This window comes from Solanum lycopersicum, chromosome 12 (genome assembly GCF_036512215.1).
Source record: "Solanum lycopersicum chromosome 12, SLM_r2.1".
Taxonomy (NCBI): domain Eukaryota; kingdom Viridiplantae; phylum Streptophyta; class Magnoliopsida; order Solanales; family Solanaceae; genus Solanum; species Solanum lycopersicum.
In genome coordinates, this window is record NC_090811.1 from 2,527,051 (window position 1) to 2,551,918 (window position 24,868).

Consider the following 24,868-nt stretch of genomic DNA (forward strand, 5'->3'; position numbering starts at 1 on the left):
GCGATTACGATGACTCTATAGATACAGAATTAGTTTAATTTTTATTTTTGATTTTTTAGAGATTACGAAACTATTTTTTTTGGTTTTGTTTTTTTCAATCAGAGTTTGGAGTTCAAATTGGAGCCCCGACTGATTCCAGAGGGAAGTGCACTCTCTCTTTTGTGTCGTCGAATGAAGGATAAGAGCAATCGGCCGAATGATTGTTATTCCACTTACGGTTACAGATGCCCCTGTCGAAGCAAAACAAGAACTAATACTCCAATTCAATCTAAACACGAAATTCATATTTTTATATACGAAATTACTTCCCCTGTTCTTTAAACTTTTTTTCGAAATGAGAATCATAAACTTTTTCATTGCCCACACAAGGGAATTCATTTGCCTTCGATCTGACTTTCTAAAATGAAATTTCGAGAAGGTGGAGTTCAGTAACACAGTTCAATAACCGTCAAGTGGAAAAACACTCTTTTCTTACACTAATTCTTATATAAGCAATTTACAGAACGGACTACAGGGCTACAATATCCCGTACACACTCTTTTTAAGTTTGAAATCCACAACAACATTATGAATTTCAAAATTATCACAATATCCTAAATATTTAACTTACTCAAATACTAGTAATCGTTTTTCCTAACAATCAAAAAGTGGCTAGGCCTTGCAATGTTTACCTTGTTCATTTTGTGGCCCAAAATTAAATAATTGCGGCCCAAAACATTGTTCATATACCTGATCCCCAATTTTAAGGCCCATTTACACAGCCCAATGGCCCATTTAATAAAACGCCATAGTTTCTAGAACATAATAGAATTGTTTTAGCTCGATTTTTTTTTCTTCACTCACTTTGACAAACCCTAGCAGTGTAGCTGATCGCCGAGCAGTTTTCCGGTTCATCTTGCCGGAGAAGTTGAAGCCGTTGGCTGGTTTGTTCGATTTTCTATTTATCTATATGTACACACTTAAAATATGTTCTGTTCTATTTTCTGTTCTGTTGAAACTGAGAGTGAAATCATATAATCGACATTTTACATGCTTTTCTTAGAGAAATTGTTACTACATGATGAAATGTGTAGTATCATTGGAACTCGCACCAGCTGATTTTTGAATTATCATGATAATACTTAGAATTGATGAATCATTTTTGTAGTGTTCCTTTTGGGAGGTTAGAAATTTGTTTTTTCCTCAAAAAGTGCTTATTTAAAAAAACAAAGTGTTGTTTGGATATCGGTAGCTGGTTTGGAAGTGAATTATGCTAATTCGGCTCAAGTAATAACACGCATAGTAGCTGGTTAGAAGATAAGTAGTTCATGTATAAGATCAGTAGGATGTTCGATTTGCAATTTTAAAACCCGCTTAACTAATATAGTTGTAAGTTATGTGGAAATATAGCATATAATTATATGCAGGATAGGTGGATAACTAATACATACATTACGAATTTGCGTAGCTAATATCTGCTAAATTTATACATAAATTCCCTACCTTCGTAATTCTAACCAGCTACATTATCCTTCCTACCATGTATATGGAATAGCTTATTCCATCACTATGGTACAAATGGTGTGATAAGTTATCCCAAACATGGCAACCAAACAAGACACCAAATTTTATCCCAGGACTATCTTTTCTTTATCCTAGGACTATTTATTTTTATCCCTCACAAGAAATGATCCCTTGTGTTTGACAAGATTTTGGAAGATAATAAGTACTTTTGGGGAATTAAAGTTGATTTTCTGAAGTTAAAAGTCGTAGCTTGTGCCCAAAAGTACCTTTTTTTTTTAAAAAAAAAAATTGGGATAAATTCCCCTTTAAGCACTTTTTAAAGCTCGGTGAAACATTAATTGCAGCTCAATTGTTTTTTTAAAGAATTTATTGGCCAAACACAAACGGGCTCTCACAAAAAAAGGTACTTTCTTAAAAAGCACTTTTTAAGTAACCTACTTTTCAAAATAAGCTGATTTTAGAAGCTTGGCCAGGTAGACATGTGTTTTAGGATGTCTTAGCTAGTTTGTGGTCCTAACACATTTTAGCTCCAAGTCAGGTGTTTAACTCCAAATCATCTATGGATTCCAATGAAAATGGGCTTCCTCAGATCACTCCTTGTGATACTGGTGGTGATAATGAAATAGCTGGTGTGGATAACGGAGAAGAAGAACATGGCTCGAGCAAGAGAAGATCAAGCTCTAAGGTGTGATGGATCTTTTGAAAGTTTCTTTTTAATCATAATTAATACGCATTCAAGGAGTAGAAGATAAACATCTAGACAATTGTGAAATTTTGTGACTGCTATATGTTATAATGATCTGTTATTAATGAACTCGCAAATTTTCTGGTTACTGTTTTCTGTTTATGTTAAGGATACACCATAATATTAGGCTAGACTTGTTAAAGGACACATTTTATTTTGGTTTATGACCCGTGGACATTTTAATGTGTATGCTTCTTCCATATAGAGGGTCAATAAGCGGAGTTAAAATGGAGCTCCTTCTATTATCAGAAGCTCATCCCTGGCATCAGTGTGTGGACACTTGAACTTCAAAATGGCATGTATTTTGTCTATGGTCAAGATCATGTAGATTTCAGAAATTTTATGTTTTTAAGATTATGTTATATGAGATGAACCAGCTTAGCAATTGTGAGTCATCTAAAACCTGTTTAGTTTTATTATTCTTACATTGGATAAAATGGGTGTACATGATTGTTGGTTGAGGGGTTTCTTCCTAGGAGAACATCACATCATGGAAATGAATACTTTATAGTGCAAACGCAAGGAAATGGGGTTTTAGTTTTTCATTCTGCAGGTTAAGCTTTTTATAGGTCAGTCAAAGCAGGTTCCTTCTGATTTTAGTGTGATATTGGAATTTAGTCATAGCATTTAATTTCCTGCGAAAGAAATCAGAGTCGTGTATTTGGATATTACCCTTGTGCAACGACAACCCTTGTCCCGGCCATTGTAGCACGTGTGTCAGTTGTCACCCATGGCATAAGGGGCACGATGACTTGAGTCTTGAGCATTCTAAATACATGCTTTTCATTGTTCTAGTATTTCTTTATTACTTGCTCCCCTTTATTGCTTCTGCTTTGATAAACATTTCCTATGATTTTACATCTTTCAGCACAGTTCCCGTGATTATGAGGGCGAAAGAGAATCTTCAAGAAGCAGAGACAGAGAGGGGGATAAAGGACGTGATAAGGACAGAGGTAGGAGCAGAGACAGAGATAGAGATCAGGAAAAAGATCGTGATCGTCGCCACAGTTATCGTAGCGAGAGGCATAAGACTAGAGGTAGAGATGATGATGCTAACGTTTCTGATGGTGGTCCTGAGAGCCGGGAGTACTGGTAATCATTACTCACTGCATTACTCACTGCAATCACTTGTGGTAGAACTGTTGACATACGTGCCACTGCATTTTCAGTGTTCTGGATTACCCACTGTAGTCTGTATATTGTCTACTACTGTTCGTATTATATCGTTGTTGTTACTGCTCTTGTTTCTCTATCCCCTTTTTCGAACTGCTTTGCTATGCTTTCTAAGCTTAGGAGGGTCTATCCGGAACAACCTTTGTTCCTCTACGAGGTAAGGGTAAGGTCTGCTTACACTCTACCCTTCCCAGTCTTTTTTGTGGAGTTACGTTATCTTGTTGCCTTTTCATTGTTTTGCACTTGTGCTTTTTGCCTTCTTTTTGGTTGAGGACAAGCGGTGCGTAGTGTATTCATGTCCATGTGCTTTTTGTTGGTGCAGGCAGAAAGATTATGATAGAGAGAGGGATGAGAGGCACAAACATAGGTCAAAATCTTATGAGAAAGAGCGGGAGGAAGGGCATAGACACAGGTCCAAATCATATGACAAGGATAGAGAGGAAAGGGATAGGCACAGATCAAAATCCTATGACAAAGATCGAGAGGATAGGCACGGACGCAGATCTCACTCAAGGGGAACATCTAGTCGTAGGTCCAGATCACGTTCTCGATCACGGTCTCGTTCACGCTCCAAAAGGTTAGTTCTCTGCTGTCCATGAAAACCTGATAATCTATAGTGCAGGGAGGGATTGCTCTCTATTGCATAGACTGATAGTTCTCATTTTTATTTGGTTATGTTGAGGAATGTGACATAGCAGCAGAGATTCCTTGAACCCTTTTTCCTTTGGCTATGGAGATAAGATAGTTTTCACTTTTCAATGCTCCAATTGTTATTTCTTAAGTTGCCAAGGAGTAACATGGTTATTGAGGGTTCATATAATTGATGCTAACTTGTTTGACATTGAGACATAATAGTAGTTGTTCTGGGCTTTATGTGATTTCAGTTATGAGTGTAATTTTGGTTGTAACAGAAAATCTGATTGATGAAGCTAATGTTAGTTCATTCATTGGCGCTGATCTGCAGATTAAGCAGAAATATCCTCACTCTTATGATAGGTAATTAGTTTCAGAAATGGGACACACTCCCTTGTTTTTAGGAGTTGGGGGTGTGAGGGTAGAATGTGTTTTTTATTCATAGGAGGACAATTAAATGACTTAAGCTCTTGGAGCATCCAAGGTATTATGTTCAATGAAGTTGGAATGAATACAATGGAAGACCAGGTTTCAAATCTCAACAGATGCAGGGAAAAAAAGAAGAAACTAGAATACTTTTTCAATTTGTCTAAGCCGTGGTAGGCATAGTTACCATTGTAGCAGTGGAAGTTATTGCTTTGTAGCTTAAATGAGTTTGAAAAAACTCCGCTGGGAGTGGAAGTTGTGGATATGTCCCTACTAATGGTGATGGTGGAGAGTTTCAGTTCTCATTCTTTTCTAGTGCTGTTTTTTCTCTCTTTTTGGTGCTCTTTTATATGGGTGGGTTGGGGAAATAAGTTAGTACTGTCGGTTATTTTGTTGAAGGGTTTCAAAGCATTTCTCTAACTGTTCATACTGATATGCTTGTAGCAAAAGGGTCAGTGGGTTTGACATGGCACCTCCTACTTCTGCTCTGTTATCTGGTGCTCCTGCTCTTACAGGTACTTGCTTATTTTCTTATATATTGGCAATATTTTGGTAACTGTTATTTTGTTTTTCTCCTTTGGATGTAGTGTGGAAAGTTCTTACCAAAATGCATGGTTTCATTTTGGTATGTCGCTAGATTGACTGATTTTATTTCAGTTGCTCGATTGTTCACATTCTATTTAATTGCTTACTTGGTTGAATAACTCCGAAACTGAGAAAATCTTTGGTTTTTGTTGTCTTTGGTGTTGTTTCTTTGTTTAGTATGTCTTATCTTATGTCCTAAGAAGGCAACGTTGGGCTAGTAGCCCCACTGTGCTGACAATGGGCGTGAGCCAACCGCTCTAGCTTTTATGTTCAAGGAAGACAATAAAAGGTCTCGTTCATCTTCAACCAGGGATTTTTTGTTTGGTAGCTTTCAAGTTATTTCTCCAAATTAATTTTGTAACATTTACTGAAGAATAATTTGAGGAAACATTCAAAATGTTCTAATTGTAATAGCCAAAGTAAAAAAAAAGAAAATGTCCTCATTTTTATCCCTATATGTTCAATGGTCCTTCTCATCCATTAACAAAGAAAATGTCCTCATTTTTATCCCTATGAGAAGCTTCTGCAGGTCTACTCCCTGGCACTGCCCCAGCTATTCCTGGAATGCTTCCTAACATGTTCCCTTTGGCCTCTGGACCGGTATTTTCTCTCTGTTGGAAATATAATATATTTTGTTCATAAATTTTTTGAATGATTTAAAATTTATCTTTGTTTGTGGCAGCTTGGAGCTATTCCTGTTCTGCCTGTTCAGGCAATGACTCAGCAGGTATCAGTTGTCTCTTCAACCACTTCCTTTTGTTCGATGTTCCATGATTAGCTCTCTGTCTGCTTTAATTGGATGCTCTATCATATTGATGATATTTCAGAATGGTCACTTGAAGGTTGATATTGTAGCGTTTGTCTGGTCTTTTATAGATTAGTGCAACAGAATCTCTTCTTCCTTCCATCTTATCTAATTTAAGGAAAATGTTAGATGTCATGCTCTCGAAATTTCACATTTGGCATAAAGTGTTGAGTTGTCGGTTAAATATCAATAGACTTGAGGAAATATTTTAGTATGAGAATTTATTTGTGAAGTTATTTGCTGATCTTCTTAGAGTGCTTATTTCTCAGGCAACTAGACATGCAAGGCGAGTTTACGTTGGTGGACTTCCTCCGACTGCAAATGAACAGGTAATCTTTTTCATCCTGTAGTTCAGATGTTTTGAGCTCCCCTATATTTGTGTGGAGTTGGTTGAGTCGGAGTTATATTTTAGTCTGCTGGTGGTTTTCATATCTATTTGATTCATGCTCCTTCATTAGTCATCCCTTCTTCATAACTCATTTAAGTCTATCCATGTCTCAATCTCGTATCAGTTCAAGCATTTTGACATTTCCTTAGCATGGCTGTGGAGGGTTTGGATGTCTTCCATTTTCAGGAGTATTCAAGGAATATGCTAGCTACGCGAGTGGAAAACATTTGTTTATCAAGAAAATAAGATGGAAGAAATATTCTTCATTTTATACGGGTTCCCTCAAATTAAAGTTTGACTTATATAACATTAATCTATGCTTATATTGCAAATTTTGCAACTTCATTTTTTCAATAAAATGGGAAATAATATCTGGAACTAGCAACCACTTGTTCAATAAATTTTGAACTTAAAGGTTACAAATGAGATCCTAGAATGGGTAGATCTAGACTTCATCTTGTTTCCTCTGCCCGCAAAACACAGGAACCTTTAGAGACATATTTCACTTATTTGAGCTTGTAGATACTGTCTACTGATAATATTTGTCACCGTACAGTCAGTGGCTACATACTTCAATCATGTTATGTCAGCAATTGGTGGAAACACTGCCGGTCCAGGTTAGTTACATTGAGTTGTCTTCATGTCTTGATGCAACTATGCACTATGCACTATGCACTATGCAGTACTCATTATTGGATGCTTTAATTTTTCACTATGTTTTTTCCAGGTGATGCAGTCGTCAATGTTTATATAAACCATGAGAAAAAGTTTGCTTTTGTTGAGATGAGATCTGTGGAGGAGGCCAGCAATGCCATGGCCTTAGATGGCATTATCTTTGAGGTAATCGTCCTTCTAGTTTTGGCATCACTTTATATTCTGAAGGCTTCTGAATCACCTGCAAAGACAGAATGTGAAAGGTTGATTTGTTAACATTTGGGAATTGATTTTATACCCTTTACATAAGTCTGAGGCATGTATTCGGTTGATTGTTGTGGCTTTGTTTCTTCTGTGTTGGTTCTTTTTTTCTGCTGGCTCCTTTTAGCATGTAGCAGTTAATTTTTTTTGCGTATGTAGGACTTGTTTTTACAAGTACCAGCTTTTGGAATAATTACTTTTAGCATTGTACTATATTTAGTTCACATTGGAGAAAACTCAAATGTGTGCTTATATCGTCTCTTTGGGGCTTTTAGGGAACACAAGTTAAGGTCAGAAGACCGACTGACTATAATCCCTCTCTGGCTGCAACTCTTGGTCCGAGCCAACCAAATCCAAACCTTAACCTTGCTGCAGTTGGATTGTCACCAGGATCCACAGGTGGGCTTGAAGGTCCTGACCGTATCTTTGTGGGAGGCCTGCCTTACTATTTCACTGAAGCTCAGATTAGGGAGTTGCTGGAGTCCTTTGGCCCTCTTCGGGGGTTTAATCTGGTCAAAGATAAAGAAACTGGAAACTCGAAAGGCTATGCGTTTTGTGTCTATGCTGATGTATCAGTAACTGATATTGCCTGTACAGCTCTTAATGGTATCAAGATGGGTGATAAAACTCTTACTGTCAGGCGTGCAAGTCAAGGTACTTTACAGCCTAAGCCAGAGCAGGAGATTGTATTAATGCATGCTCAGCAACAAATAGCACTGCAGGTAAGGTGTATCCTTTTGTTACTCAATTCGTTGAGCTTTTTAATCCATTCCTCGTCCTCTTTTTGACATAATATTTTAGGTTGTGAAATTCTTATCCTATTAAGCGGAAATTGCGACTGATAATGTGGCCCTTTGCTTTGCTTGTGTCATTTGATTTGCAGAGACTCATGCTACAACCTGGAGGGCCTCCTACTAAAGTCTTATGCCTAACACATGTGGTTAGCCCGGATGAGCTCAAAGATGATGAAGACTATGAAGATATAGTGGAAGATATGAGAATGGAATGTGGGAAATTTGGTAAATACATTGTCACTTCAGATGCATCAAGCTTATCAATGTTTTCTTTTACCTTTTGACTAGTCGAGTTTTGTATTTGATAGCACTATACTAATCTTCGCAATTCCAGCCATAAATATAATTTATTTTCTGGGTTTCTTCTGTTGATGTGTGACATCTATACTATATTTTCTTCAATTTGCAGGCAATTTAGTGAATTTAGTCATCCCACGCCCAAGGTCTGATGGTGAACCTACACCTGGGGTTGGAAAGGTTAGTAACTTATTAATATGCATTATGACGCTTTACGCAGAATTTATGATTCACCATTCACCATTTACTTTTTAAAAAATATAACCTGTGCATGGTACTCAACATGAAATGTATCATATATAACCAGAAGTACCAGTTTTCTCAAGATGCTATAATCACTTGGTTTTGTCACAGCAACAACTGATCATAATATTCCAACAGGTCTTTTTGGAGTATGCTGATGTGGAGAGTTCTTCGAGAGCTCAACAAGGATTGAATGGCAGAAAATTCGGAGGAAATGAAGTTGTTGCTGTCTTTTATTCAGAGAACAAGTTCTCCGAGGGAGACTATGAGGGCTAGGGTAGGTAGTATCTGCTCGACTGGCCTTGAGTGTACTCAGCCAGACAATGTCTTGTATTGAATAGCTAGCTTATGTATCATTAACGTTGAAAATGTTGGGTCGGTCTGGGGATTTTATGAACCAGCTATAAGACTGGCTGCTACTTAGATAGCAATAGTGCAGTTTGCCTAGTCAAAGAGGCATCGCGTGTTTTGCCCGTGCATGGCTTTACTTACAGTTAGCCTGGTCTTTGCATTGTTACTTACTGACATGGATATCGTTAACCATCTCGATGTTTTCTCTATCTAGAACCAGCAAGTTAATGTGGCTAATTCAAATAGTTACCTCAATTTTATAGTCGTAGTAGTAGTTGTGAACCTCATCTATGTGAAGGGAGTTTCAGTAATGCTAAATTTACTTTTATGTTAATCGATTTCTGCATTTTGTTCCCTCAAATAATCGATTTAGTCTTCCCTTCATATGGCTACTTGATCAATTCTTTCGATATTCATTTCATCATTTTTCGCGTTTGAGTATCCCTCCATCGGAATTGAGTGAGTGAGTTTATCAAATGCTCGACAAGTATCGACAGAGTTATTAAGTATAGACTAATAAGGGCATCACCATATATTTATTTGTAGGTAAAGAGTGATTTTTCTATAATTTGCAAATGATTTTGTGTAAATATTAATTTTCATTTTTTAATGACAAATTTTTACAGCCCATATAAACGTTTTAAGTAGTTTTTCTAGTGTTTGTGTGAGTTAAAAAAATGTCTATATCTTGTGTTTGTAATGTTTATATAATTGAAAAGTTGATGCAAATAGGCTTTAAATTTAAATTTATTTCATATTAATTACGAAAAAAATAAATCACACAATAATTAATTAAAAATATTAAATATATTAAAATTAAATATACCAATATATATATATATCAAATATAGATTATCATTATTTTAATAGACGAATATATATCCCTTTATAAAAAAAAAAAACCCAAAAGAGGTTTTATACGTTTATATATTAGCTCACATAAACCCTAATTTGGAGCCACCTCTTTGTTCTTAAACCCTAAAACTTAGAAGAGAGCTCCAATGGATTCTGTAAGCAATAATGAGATTGAGAATTCAGCAAGCTATGGGAAAAACCAATCAAAGATCAAATTCCAGTATGAGGATGATGATGAACAAGTAGTACAAGATGAAGCTGTTACCGAAAGCTCGAATCTTGAAGTGGATGAAGATATCTCCATGTGTGACCCCACCACCACCGCCGCCGCCGTGGATGAGTCGATGGTCGGCGGTGATAAGACCAGCGCTGACTATTATTTCGACTCATACTCACATTTTGGTTAGTGATTTGTACCATGTGTATGTTTTGGTTTATTTGAATTTGAGCTAAAATTTACTTAAATTGAGCTTCTATAAGTTGAAAATCTCTGTTTTTTTATTCTTGGGAAGCTTTTGAGTAGAAAGGAGAAAAAATTCCTGTTCTTTGCCAAAAAAAACTGATTTGCATAATTTGTATCTGTTGAGTTTTGCATAAAGTATCGATTTGGGAACTTCATTATCTGTTATGGAACTCTAGTGTTATGCTTAATTTCTTTGTTGGAGATAAAAAGGTAATCAAAGAGTTCTGTAGTACTAGCTAAAGTTTCAAATTTGTTACTTTTATGCATCTTTTTCTTATGGAAGCTAATTATCTGCCTTTGTTTTGTTGATGCTTTTGCAGGTATTCACGAAGTAAGTATCCATCTTTTTGTATTGTTATTCTTTTTGGTATCTTTTCGTGATACAGTTTTTCTTAAAGATGATTTTTTGCGGCGTTCTAATTGTTAATTTTTATGTGGTAACAGGAGATGTTGAAGGATGTCGTAAGAACTAAGACTTACCAAAATGTAATCTATAAAAATTCCTTTCTTTTCAAGGATAAAGTGGTCCTTGATGTGGGAGCTGGGACAGGAATCCTGTCACTCTTTTGTGCAAAAGTTGGTGCCAAACATGTGTATGCGGTATGCGTCTTTGCTTGTTCCATGTTATCGTTTTATACTTTCATTTTGTGTAGTTTCTTGTTCTTTCATGATTGGTATATGATTGCTATCTTGTGGTGGCTGTTTTGGTGTGCACACATTATGATGCTTTACATTGAGGTTCTTGTCAAGATATTGCGAAGGACTTAGAATATAAATTGATTTGAAAGCTATGTGGAACTGGCAGTTGTCTTTGCAATATCATCAAATATGGCTGAACCTTATTTTCAGATAGAATGCTCCAGTATGGCTGACACGGCACAAGAAATTGTTAAACTCAATGGATTTTCTGATGGTGAGAAGATGCTATCAAATCTCATGAATTTTGTGACAGGTATTCTGATGTGTGTACTTTACTGAGTCTGTTCTCTTTCTATCTCAGTTATAACGGTTATCAAGGGAAAGGTAGAGGAGATTGACCTACCCGTTCCACAAGTGGATATAATAATCTCTGAGTGGATGGGATACTTTCTTCTGTACGAGAACATGTTAGATACAGTCTTGTATGCTCGCGACAAGTGGCTGGTAAGTTTCTTTACTTGTTATGATGTATAATTTGTCACTTGGATTAATAATGATATCAGTTCTTTAGAGTCGGTTTTCTGTGCAAGCAATGACACTGCATGTAATGTTGGATTAGGTTTTGAGTAGTTCAATGGATGAAGAGAAAGCACGGACACATAGAGATTAAATTTTGAGTGCTTTTCATGGATGAGAATTATTGTGTACTACAATAGATACTATCCATAAAAGAAAATGTATATAGTCATTGGAAGACACCATGAAGGGCACCAAAAACTGCTGGCTTAGTGTTTTAATGACTCAACCCATGAATTTAGACTGATTGCAGGTTGAACTACGAATTGTAAAGGAGATACCTGTGGAAAACTGTATCCAATTGTATGTTTACCATTTGTTCCAATAAATGATGCTACCCAGTACAAACTATGGATAAATATCCTACTTAATTTATCTTCTCAATGCATGGGAGTCATTTTTTTTCCTACCACTTTCGAATTCTGGTTTTCCTGTTTGGCGCCTAAGCTTGTTTATTAGATTAAGAAGCTAATTTGACTATCTATTGCTGGAATTGTGTGAATAGTTTTGGATGTTGATGAGAGGTTGAAATTTTTTTTCTATACGTTTTGATTATACTTGATGGGTCAACTGTATGTTTTGGATTAGACCCTTTAAAAGGGAAACGGAAATGATGCCACAAAGTAAAAGGTCTGAGCAGGAGGAAGTGTTGGTAGTAATGAAATATGTGTGGAATGAGGAAGAGGGCCCCTGTCCTTTTCCAAGCTATGAGACTGTGACTGTCGCAACCTCTTCTATATTGATTAGACTATGCTTATTATTGAAGCTTGGTCACGGGTTTAAAAAAGGCGTGATTACATTCTATCATTGAATGCTAATCTAGATTTTGCCCCGACATTTTGTTCCTACTGGTGAAACATATTTCATCTATCATCACATTCACTTGCAGTGATCAAACCTTCTTGCTGATCCTCCTCCCTGCCACCTTAAGTCCCTTAATCTCATCTGGAAAAAGGAACAAGTCAACAAAGGCAAAGAAAATAGTGTGTGATTGACGCCTGCGTGTGTTTGGTTGAATGTATTTATGTTTAGCTGATATTAATAGAGTGCTTCTGTGGTGATTTATATCCTATCACAGCTGTGAAATGTGCTAACTTTTCATCAATTAAGTCAGCTATTGGGAAGACGAATATAAATATATGGTTTCTTTAGAAAATGTGAATGAGTACATGTAGTTGGTGTTTGGTTTGCCCAGAGGATTTCCATATCATTGTTTTCGGGAAATGTTGCAGGTTGGGTAAAGATTAGCTCGGCAAAATTATGCCAAATGCCTGGCTTTGCTTCCTGTGCTCACTTGTCTTGAAGGTTTTCGTGCTTGGTTGATGGATAAGAAAGAGCTTTTTCCTAATCCTGTCCTCTTTCTTTCCCATTGCAGGTAAAGGATGGTGTTGTTCTGCCGGATAAAGCTTCTCTTTATTTGACAGCTATTGAAGATGCTGATTACAAAGAAGATAAGATCGAATGTAAGTTTGTTGTTCCTCCATGTTTTATACTTTATGGATTTTGATATTGTACGGTATTTTCTCTTCAGCAATTTACTTCGAATTTATTTTTTAGTGGCATCAAGCAGTTTCCATTTTTCTCTTTTGTTAATTTTGGCCTCCGTATTCTACTGCAGTTTGGAATAGTGTGTATGGTTTCGACATGAGCTGCATACGAAAGCAAGCTATGATGGAACCTATTGTTGACACAGTAGATCAGAATCAGATCGTCACCAACTGCCAGTTACTGAAGGTAATCAAGTCAAGTTTATATGTAGTTGCCTTGGGATTTACTGAATAGCCGTACAATGTGTGATTTGTCTTTTACTTAACTGATAATGAATGCTTCCCTTCAGACGATGGACATTTCGAAGATGACTTCTGGGGATGCTTCCTTCACAGCTCCATTTAAGCTCATTGCAGAACGTGACGATTACATCCATGCACTTGTAGCATACTTCGATGTCTCTTTCACAAAGTGTCACAAGTTGTTGGGCTTCTCAACAGGTCCGCATTTTTGTCATTGCATTTGCTTTTAATTTTGACATTAGCCTTTGACAATATTCTCCTTCCTTGAAGTTTTTTCCCTTATATTATTCGTTTCTGCTGTGTTATTGGTCCTTAGATTGGTCACCTTGTAGTTCTCTTTACTTGCGTTTTTGGGGGATGAGTACGTAGGATTCAGAAGAGTTCTCGTAAATACCTGAACAATCTGTGCAATAGAATATTATAAACAAGCTCATATAGCTTCGTCGTTTCTGACCATGGAAAACTAATGACATTCAGGGCCCAAATCTCGAAGCACACATTGGAAGCAAACAGTTCTCTACCTGGAAGATGTGATAACTGTTTGCCACGGGGAAGCTGTAGTTGGAAGCATGACTGTGGCTCCTAACAAGAAAAATCCTCGAGATGTCGATATAATGCTCAAATACTCTGTAAATGGTAAACACTGCCGCGTTTCAAGAACTCAGTATTATCGGATGAGATGATATGCATTACAGATGAGTGAGTTCCTGCGTTGTCCGCAGCTTTCGGGTGGATATACAGGAACTGATAAACATTCCTACCTGCTTCCCAAAGGCAGTCAATGTTAAGTGTACTCTCTTTATATCTTCCCATCAAACTATGGATTATTTTTCTGTCTATTTGCTTAGTTACTCTACACAACTAAGAAATTCATTTGTTGCATTATCTGATGCTTGAGGCCAAAGAGGCAATTGTAAACTTATATTTTTTATTATTATTATTATAATATGATATTTTCTTTGTTTATGATACTCTATTGAAGCTCATTTAAGTCTTAGTTATTTTAATGTTCACATTTGGTGTTCTGGTGTTTGGTATTCGTATTAGAATTCAATTATGCACATTCCTGAAGATCAGGACACGTGAAATATGTAAAATTTTGAAATTTCTATTTCGTGACACGTGAAATATATAAAAAAAAATTGAATTTCTATTTCGTGACGTTGAAATGCTGTAAAATCTTTAGTTCATTAAAAAGTTGTGACAATCTTGAATTTGTGTTTTGTGATTTCGAAACTTTGAGGATGTTACTCTACATTATTGTTTACTATGTTGTCACGAATGAACTCACAAAATTTGAGATAAAATAGATTTTGGTGGTTATATTTCAAAAAAATTCATGGACATATAACACTCGAAAAGTTGAGATAATCTTAAATTCGATTTTTCGACCACAAAATGAAAGTGGTGTTAGTCCTAGGAAGGCAAAGAGTATCATCCAGTCTCTTGTCAGAATAGACCTACAAAATTTGAAGTCAAACAGAATTGGTTATTCATATTTTAAATAAATCATGAACTAATATTAATACACGATAAATAATCTTAAATTTCTATTTTTTGGTGGTAAATTTTAATTCCTATTTGTCATTCCAAAAGTTAGAGATATTCTATTATGAAAAATTCATTCATCATACATTCTATTATTTTTCCCAAAAACTATTTCTTTAAAAAAATTAAACTAAAATGAGAATTACTTTTAATTAATCTTAAATACTTTTGGACCTTCAGAGAATATTAGCTGGAAAAAAGAAAGAATAAAGAACCATTACAACTTACAATTTAATATGCAAACTTTAAAATAATTTAAACAAGAATAAAATAAAATACAGAGGGAATCAAATCTTTTTATCATCAAAGAATGACAGAAGTTCCCATTCATGAGGTTGACTATGTTAATTTAATTAAGTTGGCATTTGATTATAATATTTGGGATTTAAATTTTAAATTTTAATTAAAAATTATGAAATCAATACAAAATTTCAAATAATACTTTTATATTTCAAATTCTTCTAAAAATAGGATTTTTTTTAAAGAATGTAAACGTGACTTATATTATATTTTGTAATAAAACGACTCATGTTTGATGTGAATAAATTATTTGTACCACGTGAACATATTATATTAAATAATAGTTAAATATTACTATTGTTTTTTTTAATCAATAGATCTTTGTAAAATTATATATATCTGAAACATTGTAACATCATGTAATAACAAACATTTTTTTTATGAAAGGTAGATGAAGATATATGATTTATCAATACAATGTATTAAGATATTCTGATATCTTATTTTATAAACGTTATAACATCATGTATATTTGTTTCATATGAAAAAAGAATATACTTTTTTAAAATTTAAATTACATATCAAAACATAATTTCAAATCAATTGAATCTTAAATCAAACGAATCCTAAAAAAGCAATTATATCATACCTTATTATAGAGTTTGAAAACATATTTATATACCCAATTTAATTTCTTTTTTCTTATATACATTACGTACTAATTTGGAAAAGAATATAATTAACAAGTATAAGTATAAAACGAAATTATGCTATTATTTAAACCAAATCAAGTAATTAAATTTAATTTGATGCCTTTTGCTATAAAGGGCTAATTGCTAGGGATTAGAAAAGAATAATTCTATATAGAATTCGCATAAAATAATTATAATATTGATAGAAGGTTCATCGTGACGACGAATCTAAAAACAATTACTTTTATTAAAATTTATTATTCAAAAAATTAAATGTGAACTCAATCATTATTTTATGTTGACTTGAATTCGTCATAGGAGTCTCTACATTTTAAATTTTAAATCCGTCTCTAATGATTCGTATGACTAACAAAATATCGAACAACATATAAGAAAATAGTTTATATTATAATTAGTAATTGATTAAAAATTTACACAATTATTTTTATTAAAGACTTTTAGATAAACATATAATATTAATAAGAATATGATTAAAAAATGAAAATAACTTGCTATCGTTATAAATTCGTATCATATCAAATATTTATATTAAAATTTCACTAAATTCGTATTGCTTAAAAATATCTACTTATATAACTTAGATATCTCGTATTTTTTTTAAAAAAAAATAATTTATTGATATTTCAAATTCTTTGCAACAAAAACAAAAATCAACTTCTGTCAAAACTCGAACTCGAAACCTATAATAACTGGCATTTGGTGACTTGTAAATAGTCAAACAGCAGCAAGTTTCATCAATTGGCTGTTTCTTTAGCAGCCAAAATCAATTTTTGCCTACAGAAGTAAAGACTCCATTAAAAATCTTGAATTTGCCTTCTTTATTGAACTTTTTCCCTTTTGGGAGTTGTTCAAGATTTGTGTGGAGAGAGGGAGAGACCCAATTAGTCTCTCCTTTCTCAATTTTGTGTTGTTTTCAAAAGGGGTTTTCTTATTTTTTTTTTTCAAATGGCAAAACAAAGAGATGAAAGGGAGGTTTGGGATGGGGTTATAGAAGGGATGCCTTTGTTTGCTAAAGAATTGATAGCTGGTGGTGTAGCTGGTGGTTTTGCTAAGTCTGCAGTTGCACCACTTGAACGTATCAAGATCTTGTTTCAGGTATTGTTGGGTTTTTTTTTTCTTTTGAGTTTATGGTTCAATTTTGCTTGATGGGGTTGAAAGTTTTTAGCTTTTTTTCGATTTTGGATGAGTTTGATAATGATTTTGTTGTGAATTTGGGTTTTAGAGTGTGATATGTTAAATGAGACTGTTTGAGTTGATGCATTGATCATGGAGGATGGTTAACAATTGCATTTTTATCCAAAATATGATCTTTGTTGATGTTCTTGAGAGGTCTTGGCTTCTTTAGTCCTGTTGTTTTTCGTTTTTTCGAGCTGATTTTGTAGAGAATTTAATTTTCTTAGAGTGTTTTTATGTTAAATGAGACAATTTGGGTTGATGTATTGATCTTGGAGGATGGTTAACAATTGCTTGTCTCAAAATATGATCTTTGTTGATGTTCTTGAGAGGTCTTGGCTTCTTCAGTCCTGTTGTTTTTCGTTCTTTTGAGCTGATTTTGTAGAGAATTTGGTTTTCTTAGAGTGTTTTTATGTTAAATGAGACAATTTGGGTTGATGCATTGATCATGGAAGATGGTTAACAATTGCCTTTGTCTCAAAATATGATCTTTGTTGATGTTCTTGAGAGGTCTTGGCCTCTCTAGTCTTGTTGTTTTTGTTTCTCGAGCTGCTTTGTAATGGTTTCACTTGAGCTAAGAGTCTGTCGGAAACAACCTTCTCTACCTTCCAAGGTAGGGGTAAGGTCTGCAGACACTCTATCTTGGTTATGTTGTTGTTGTTGCATTGATTGTCGAGGATGATTAACACTCGAATGCATTTTTTTCTCAGAATATGATCTTGCTTGATGTTCTTAGAGGATGAACTCAGAGGCTTAGTTAGCTCTCTTTGATGAGATCATCCACCAATCTTAGTTGTAAAATACTGTGATCTATGTTACACCATTTTTGCATTTCCATGATCTATCTATTCACTAGTGGAGCTTATGGATGAAAATATTCTTCTTTGCACTATCAGAATCATGAAGAACCTCAAAAGTCATATTACTATGACATGAACACCGTCACCTTTCCTTGAATCTTTTCTTTTTTCGTTATACGCAAACTTGGGATTACACTAGGTACGTTGTTGTTGTTGTTGTGGTTAGACCAAGTGTTCTAACAACTAACTATTATGTTGCTTAAGGATTGAAGGCTTTATGTTTGATTTTCTTTTTTCTTAGACTAGACAAGTTGAATATCGAAGTTTGGGGTTGATAGGATCCTTTACAAAGATTGCCAAGACAGAAGGAACTCTTGGTTTTTTCAGGTGCAAAATGCAATGCTCTCTCCCTTCGATTTTAACTGTTTAGATGAGTTAAAAGTTCTATAAGTTTACATGTATTATTGGGTGGAACTCTTCTTCAGGGGAAATGGAGCTAGTGTTGCTCGAATCGTCCCTTATGCAGCATTGCACTATATGGCCTATGAAGAGTATCGCCGCTGGATTATAGATGGAATTCCTGGAGTGGGTAGAGGTCCCATTCTTGATCTCGTTGCAGGATCGTTTGCTGGTGGAACTGCTGTACTTTTTACCTATCCACTTGATTTAGTTCGAACTAAACTGGCTTACCAGGTGAGGAGATACATAACGATTATGCTCGTTTGATCTTCTTAAATTGAATGTATGTCACTGTGAACAATGGAAGACTGATTCACATATGATCAGCTAGGTAGTTGGATCCCAAAAGTTGAATATACAAGGGATTGTTGCTGGTGAACAAGTTTACAAGGGAATAAAGGATTGTTTTTCAAAGACATACAAGGAAGCTGGAATAAAGGGACTATACCGTGGAGTTGGTATGAAAGTGTTTTGTGCATCGCGATACTTGTATGTTACTGTTAACTTGCAACTCTTCTCACGTGATGTGTGTATCTTGCATTCCAGCTCCGTCACTCTATGGAATCTTCCCCTATGCTGGGCTGAAATTTTACTTCTACGAGACAATGAAGAGCCATGTCCCTAAGGAGCGGAAGAATGATATCACGATAAAACTAGCTTGTGGATCTGTAGCAGGACTTCTAGGACAAACTTTCACTTATCCTCTAGATGTGGTTAGGCGGCAAATGCAGGTAATTTAGTGAGAGATCGCGTAAGTTGATTACCTGTTCTTGTGAAGAACTTACAGTTAGAATGAACACATTTCAGGTCCAGAGACTCTCAGCATCTAACAGCCACGAACTGAAAGGAACAGCAGATACTCTTGTTATGATTTTACAAAAACATGGATGGAAACAACTGTTTTCCGGGCTCAGCCTCAATTATCTGAAGGTAAGAAATGGCCTTTATTGCCATTTGTATCTGTTATATTAACTGATCACTATACTATGCTTGAACATTAGGTTGTACCATCTGTTGCGATTGGGTTTACTGTTTACGATTTGATGAAAGCGTACCTGAGAGTACCATCACGAGATGAGGCTGTTGTAGAAGTCGTCACTAGTAACAGAGATAGTCAACCATCGACCCTGCACTCCTAACAATCTTCTTCAGGCTCAGCGATTGTCAAGTACAATTTCGGGGCCATCTTGAGAGCTACTAAAGTTTGTAAATTTTCATTCTTTAATATAGGCATAATTCTTCTTTACAATAAGTTGTTACCAGAGAGCTATCAGATAATATTCCCTTAATCCCAAACTAGTTGGGGTTGGCTATGAATTCTCTGGTATAAATTCATCTGTATACGAAGTTGCACTGCAAAATGTATATTAACAACTTGCTGTAAACTAATGCCTCATTCTGGCATCTTATACATTGATTGACAAGTACGGGCGAGTTATGAGGAGTAGGACATATTTGTGTGTTCAAGTGTCTGTTCTTAAGCAGATAAAAGTTCTTGATGATATTCTTTAGTTCTCATCGATAATAAAATGTGTTCCGTATGCAAAGGCAATGCATAGAAGTGGAGAAATCAAACAATGCAAGTATTTTCTCCAGCAAAATCATATACTAATGTACAGTCTGATATCTTACCAACTGGTTACATGTAGTGAACTCTACTGTGAATAAATATTACTCAATTCCAGGAACACTATACTTTTTATTCATCCATATTGGATATCTTCAACTTTCACAGTATGCTAAAGTACAGAAAAGCAGAAGAATAATCTTTTAGAGTAGATAGATAAAAGATCTTCTCGTTATAGACTGTCAGAAGCAGTAAGATCGAACCTGTCATCTCGTTTATGTTCTGAGACGACGACTTCTTAGTTCATTTGGCAAATGTATCATACATGATATGCAAGTCAGATGATGTAATCAGACCATCCAGATATGAAAGATGTATGGTCCATACTCTCTCCGGGACATTCCTCGTGCTTAGTTGGCTGTTCTTTCCCTCCCACCAACCTAGCTGGATTTCCAACTGCAGTTGTTCGTGGTGGCACGTCAATCAGAACCACTGATCCAGCGCCAATCTTGGCTCCCTCACCGATATTTATGTTGCCTAATATCGTGGCACCTGCACCTATGAGGACTCCGTCACCAATCTTAGGGTGTCGGTCACCACCAAACTTACCAGTTCCTCCTAAGGTTACATGGTGAAGAATCGACACATTGTTTCCAATAACTGCAGTTTCACCAACAACCACTCCTGTTGCATGGTCGAAGAGGATGCCTTTTCCGATTTTGGCAGCTGGATGAATGTCAACAGCAAAAACATCAGAGATTCGGGATTGAAGTGCAAGTGCAAGTGGCCTTCGGGATTGAGTCCAAAGTTTGTGAGCTACTCGATGTGCCTGAAAATAGAAACATTATATTGTTAAAACCTAATACTACCATTTGAAGAGAGTCTGTGATATGAAGTGAAAAGTAAGCCCCTTGACTTGCTATTGAAATACAGGCAATCTGTAAATATGCGATTTCCATGAGATGCTAATAGCTACTCATTTTATTGAAATAAAAAAGCATCTCACACTCGTTAACCAAAGGAAAAATATACTTTTTCTTTTCAATTAGAATATGAACTGTCCAAATGCATCTGTACAGTTATTTCATTGTCAGCAGAGAGCCAATACAACACATGATAGCTAATGAACATTGTTTAACAGAAAAGGAAAGATCATTGCATACATTCATTTACATCCGCGTATATAGGTGTGTGCGGGCCTTCTGACACAAATAAACAGGAAAATCCGGGGGGGTCGATGTTTCATTAGCTGCTTATCTCAAAATGGATTGGGATAGAAAAGAAACAACAAGGAATGGTATAGACCACCAAACTGGCAGCCTTTTATCTTTATACTACTTTCAAAGCATACCTACCAACCAGATACTAGAGACTACTGAGCAAACAATATCACAGCCCTTGGCTCCATTGCAGAACACACTTTCACCATTTTAGCCCGGTCAGACATGACATAATTATTTACAAATAGTAGTTTGGCCTTGAAGTCTTATTTGAACAATAAATAAAATCTTGTAGTAGTGGTTTGAAAGTTTATTATAGAAGCAAGGCAATTCAAGTGTTTGACTTCTACTCACAACATTCACAAACTTTCTTTCCAAATGAATTTCATTTCGAAACATAAAGACTAACTTCAAGTCTTCCACTATCTTTTTCCAACATCAACTTCAAGTACTCTCTCAACTTCAACTCAATAGTTATCCTAATTCATACCGAGTCTACATCCAAAGAAAGATCTAATTCCACTACCTTGCTAAAGTAATATCTTAACAAATGTACCTATCGTTATAACATAGTAGTATAGCACCAACTAAGTCTTGAACATTGTCAAATTCCAAAGTGAAAAGGTCATATTATCAGTTTCACATTCAAGTAGATTGGCATATGCCATATACTTCTAACATCCTCTGTCAATCTTTTGTTTGGTATAACTTCCAAGGAAACAATTGGAACATTGACCAGGGCGGAGCTAGGATGCTGCAAGGGAATTCATCACCAAAAATTTCACAGTATGCACAAGGTCAAAACTATTTTGTATGTAAATAATATACTTCATGCATAAATAGTAGATATATCTTTTCTCATATGTCAAGCCGATGGTCTATTAGAAATAGACTCTCAACCCTGCAAAGGTACGATACGATCTTGCGTTTGCATATATCTTGCCCTTCCCAAACCCCACAAATGGAATTACACTAGGTACGTTGTTGTTCTAGTTACTGAATCCCGTAGGCCTTGTGCATTTACTTCTCTATATTTTGAATTCCCTTGTCGAAAATCTTAGCTCCCACACTTCAATCATCAATTTTTCAAACAAACCCCCCAAAAATTCATCTTTTCATACTCTAAAGTTCCCATCTTTCCAGAAAAATTTAACATAAACCCTATTTTTTCACAATTTCAGAGTATCACAATATACTAAAAAGGACATAGTTACTAATAGTTTATCGTATTATTAACTACAGTCATTTCACGATACATAAATTTATTATACTTGTCATTTCATTTATTGCTCGATAGGCCAAGTAAGTCGATACTGGATAAGTAAAAATAGATGGAACGAGTAGTTACAACATACAAACCTGACAAGCAAGGAAGCCTTTGTAATTAAGCAAACAATGAGAGAAGGAAACACAGGCTGGGTCACGGTAGCGAGCGGCGAGTAGGTCAGCGGATGCCGCGGCGCGTAGATCAGGATCAGAGGAGAAATTATTGAGGAACAGATCGTAGAGAAGAGTAGATAGAAGCGTTGAAGAACAAAGCTTGTTCCCCAAATGAAAAGAGAGTGAACGCTCAAGCGAAGAGTGAGATAGTATAGTTGAGTACAAATAGCTTGCTAATGCCGGTTCAGCTTCTGCATCCCGCCGAGCTTCTGCTTTGATCTGTGTCCATAACCAGATAGCTTCTTCTGCCGTGTCCGTCGGTGGATGCGGCGCCGCCGGCGAGGCGTTACGGTGTTCTTCGGCTGGCATATTGGAATACGATAGCGTTTTGATGGCGGAGTCCGTGAGGTTTTACTATCTCCAATTTTTAAGTGAGGATTTATGGAAAATACAGTAAGGTATGACACGTGTCAGTTTCTAGAAGGTTAAAATTAAATTTTTAAAAAATCAACAATAAAAATATAAAAACAAAAAAGAATAGAAACAATACGATAATGTAAAATAAACAAGTAATAATAATATCGAGAAGCATACGATAATAATTATCGTTAAATTTATAATTTGCAAAAAAAAGTCACTTAATAATTACTTTTTTAAAAAAAACAATTTAATTAATTTCAATATGTTTAAATTTTTTTTGGAGACTTTCTAGAGAATTCACATTTGTCATTCTTTAACTATATTTAAATTTTACTTTATGTGATTATAATAGTTATATTATTCTTGAATATAATAGTTATTTAAACTTTACTTTATGTGATACGACGAATTCGATTGTAATATTTGATTTTCTATTTTACCTTTTGATTTTTGACATAATTGCCATGTTCATATATATAATAATTTAACTGTCTTTGCCCTCTATTTATGTTCATATATATAATAATTTAACGGTCTTTGGCCTCTATTTATGTTCATATATATAATAATTTTACGGTCTTTGGCCTCTATTTATGTTTACTTGAAATTTTCAAATTATATAAATTTTATTATTTTATGTTGTGCTCTTCTTTTTTATATTTATATTTTTATAGCACAGAAAAATCGATAAAATAGGGGGTTTATCTTCTTTGGGGATCGTTTGACCTTGAAAATGGATCGTTTTGACTGTGGTGACAACCCGAGTACGTAGCTAAAGTCTTAACGGATGTATATTTAAATTTTCGACCAAAAAAATATCGAAATTCTGGACACAAAAAAAATGGTGGACTAGCACACGACAGTTGACGAAATTGAAGGTTTACCTGCTCGAGGGCTCGTTTGACCTCTAAAATGGACCGTTTTGACCATGATGACCAACTAGCTCCTAGATAAGGTCTTAACAGACATCCATGTAAATTTTTGGTAAAAATCACGTCGGAATTCCAGATCACTAAAAGAGATGGTGGACTATAGCACAAAAATCAACAAAATGGGGTTTACCTGCTCTAGGGCTCGTTTGACCTTGAAAATGGGTCGTTTTTGTCGTGGTGACCAACTGGCTCCACAGACAAGGTCTTAACAGTCACCCATGTAAATTTTCGGCAACAATCACGTCGAAATTCTGGATCACCAAAAATCTCATGGACTATAGCACATGAAAATCGGCAAAACAAGGGGTTAACGTGCTCTGGGCTCGTTTGACCTTGAAAATGAGTCATTCTTGTCGTGGTGACCAACCGAATCTATAGCTAAGGTCTTAATGGACGTACATGTAAATTTTTGGTTAAAAAAACATCGGAGTTCCGGATCACCAAAAAAGATGGTGGACTATAACACATTGGCAAAATTTGGAGTTTACCTACTTCAGGGCTCATTTGACCTCTAAATTGGCCGTTTTGGCTGTGATAACCCACTGGCTACATATATCAGATCTTAATAGACGTCCATGTAAATTTTCAACAAAAATCACGTCAAAATTTCGGATCACCAAAAAATATGGTGGACTATAGCACACAAAAATTGACAAACTGAATGGTTTAGCTGCTCTGGGCTCGTTTGACCTTGAAAACGGGTCATTTTGCCGTGGTGACGAGCGAGCTCCAAAGATAAGGTCTTAACGTATGTCCATGTAAATTTTTGGAAAAAATCACGTCAAAATCTCGGATCACCAAAAATTTCATGGACTATAACACACAAAAATTAGCAAAATGGGAGGTTTACCTGCTTTAGGCTTGTTTGATCTTGAAAATGAGTTGTTTTGGCCCTGGTAACGTATCAGCTCCATATCTACGGTCTTAACGGATATACATGTAAATTTTTTACAAAAAACTCATCGAAATTTCGAATTACCAAAAATAATGGTGAACAACAACAAATAAAAATGGGTGAAATGAAGTGTTTACTTGCTCTACGGCTCGTTTGACCTCTAAAATGGATTTTTTTGGCCGTGGTGACCAACTGACTCTATAGCTAAGGTCCAAATGGAAGTCCATGTGAATTTTTAGCAAAAATCATGTCGAAATTTCTGATCACCAAAAAAAATGGTGGACTATATCACACGAAAATCGGCAAAATGGGGATTTACCTACTCTGGGCTCATTTGACC

General features: G+C 35.4%; 4 protein-coding genes across 12 annotated transcripts; 3 read left to right on the forward strand and 1 right to left on the reverse strand.

Moving 5' to 3' along the window:
• Nucleotides 1-784: 784 nt before the first annotated feature.
• On the forward strand, nt 785-9,095 carry LOC101266099 (splicing factor U2af large subunit B). 8 transcript variants are annotated; one of them, XM_010315441.4, is made up of 14 exons: nt 785-923; nt 2,042-2,188; nt 3,117-3,340; nt 3,744-3,998; nt 4,925-4,995; nt 5,586-5,665; nt 5,748-5,792; nt 6,140-6,199; nt 6,815-6,875; nt 6,986-7,098; nt 7,449-7,895; nt 8,057-8,192; nt 8,377-8,444; nt 8,646-9,095. In XM_010315441.4, the coding sequence occupies exons 2-14, from the start codon at nt 2,063-2,065 to the stop codon at nt 8,781-8,783; spliced, it is 1,824 nt and encodes a 607-aa protein (XP_010313743.1). In that variant the 5' UTR covers nt 785-923; nt 2,042-2,062; the 3' UTR covers nt 8,784-9,095. The 8 variants fall into 8 exon arrangements, with proteins under 8 accessions (XP_010313743.1, XP_010313745.1, XP_004251659.1 ...); XM_010315443.4 differs by having other exon boundaries at nt 5,595-5,665; XM_004251611.5 differs by having other exon boundaries at nt 802-923; nt 2,031-2,188.
• Nucleotides 9,096-9,762: 667 nt separating this feature from the next.
• Nucleotides 9,763-14,147, forward strand: LOC101266393 (protein arginine N-methyltransferase 1.1). Its single transcript, XM_004251612.5, has 9 exons — nt 9,763-10,115; nt 10,497-10,507; nt 10,621-10,776; nt 11,026-11,089; nt 11,177-11,319; nt 12,767-12,854; nt 13,010-13,125; nt 13,229-13,379; nt 13,659-14,147. Exons 1-9 carry the CDS (start codon nt 9,860-9,862, stop codon nt 13,862-13,864), a joined length of 1,191 nt encoding a protein of 396 aa, XP_004251660.1. The 5' UTR covers nt 9,763-9,859; the 3' UTR covers nt 13,865-14,147.
• A 2,247-nt stretch (nt 14,148-16,394) lies between these two features.
• LOC101266696 (mitochondrial carrier protein CoAc2) lies at nt 16,395-19,541 on the forward strand. Of its 2 annotated transcripts, XM_026028480.2 has the most exons (8): nt 16,419-16,777; nt 17,752-17,854; nt 17,957-18,042; nt 18,141-18,348; nt 18,446-18,572; nt 18,661-18,845; nt 18,922-19,044; nt 19,116-19,541. In XM_026028480.2, exons 4-8 carry the CDS (start codon nt 18,193-18,195, stop codon nt 19,251-19,253), a joined length of 729 nt encoding a protein of 242 aa, XP_025884265.1. In that variant the 5' UTR covers nt 16,419-16,777; nt 17,752-17,854; nt 17,957-18,042; nt 18,141-18,192; the 3' UTR covers nt 19,254-19,541. The 2 variants fall into 2 exon arrangements, with proteins under 2 accessions (XP_004251661.1, XP_025884265.1); XM_004251613.5 differs by lacking the exon at nt 17,752-17,854 and having other exon boundaries at nt 16,395-16,777.
• A 159-nt stretch (nt 19,542-19,700) lies between these two features.
• On the reverse strand, nt 19,701-22,728 carry LOC101266998 (serine acetyltransferase 5). The gene is made up of 2 exons (XM_004251614.5): nt 22,261-22,728; nt 19,701-20,510 (listed from the first exon to the last, which is right to left on the reverse strand). The coding sequence occupies exons 1-2, from the start codon at nt 22,648-22,650 to the stop codon at nt 20,019-20,021; spliced, it is 882 nt and encodes a 293-aa protein (XP_004251662.1). The 5' UTR covers nt 22,651-22,728; the 3' UTR covers nt 19,701-20,018.
• Between the last annotated feature and the right edge of the window lie 2,140 nt (nt 22,729-24,868).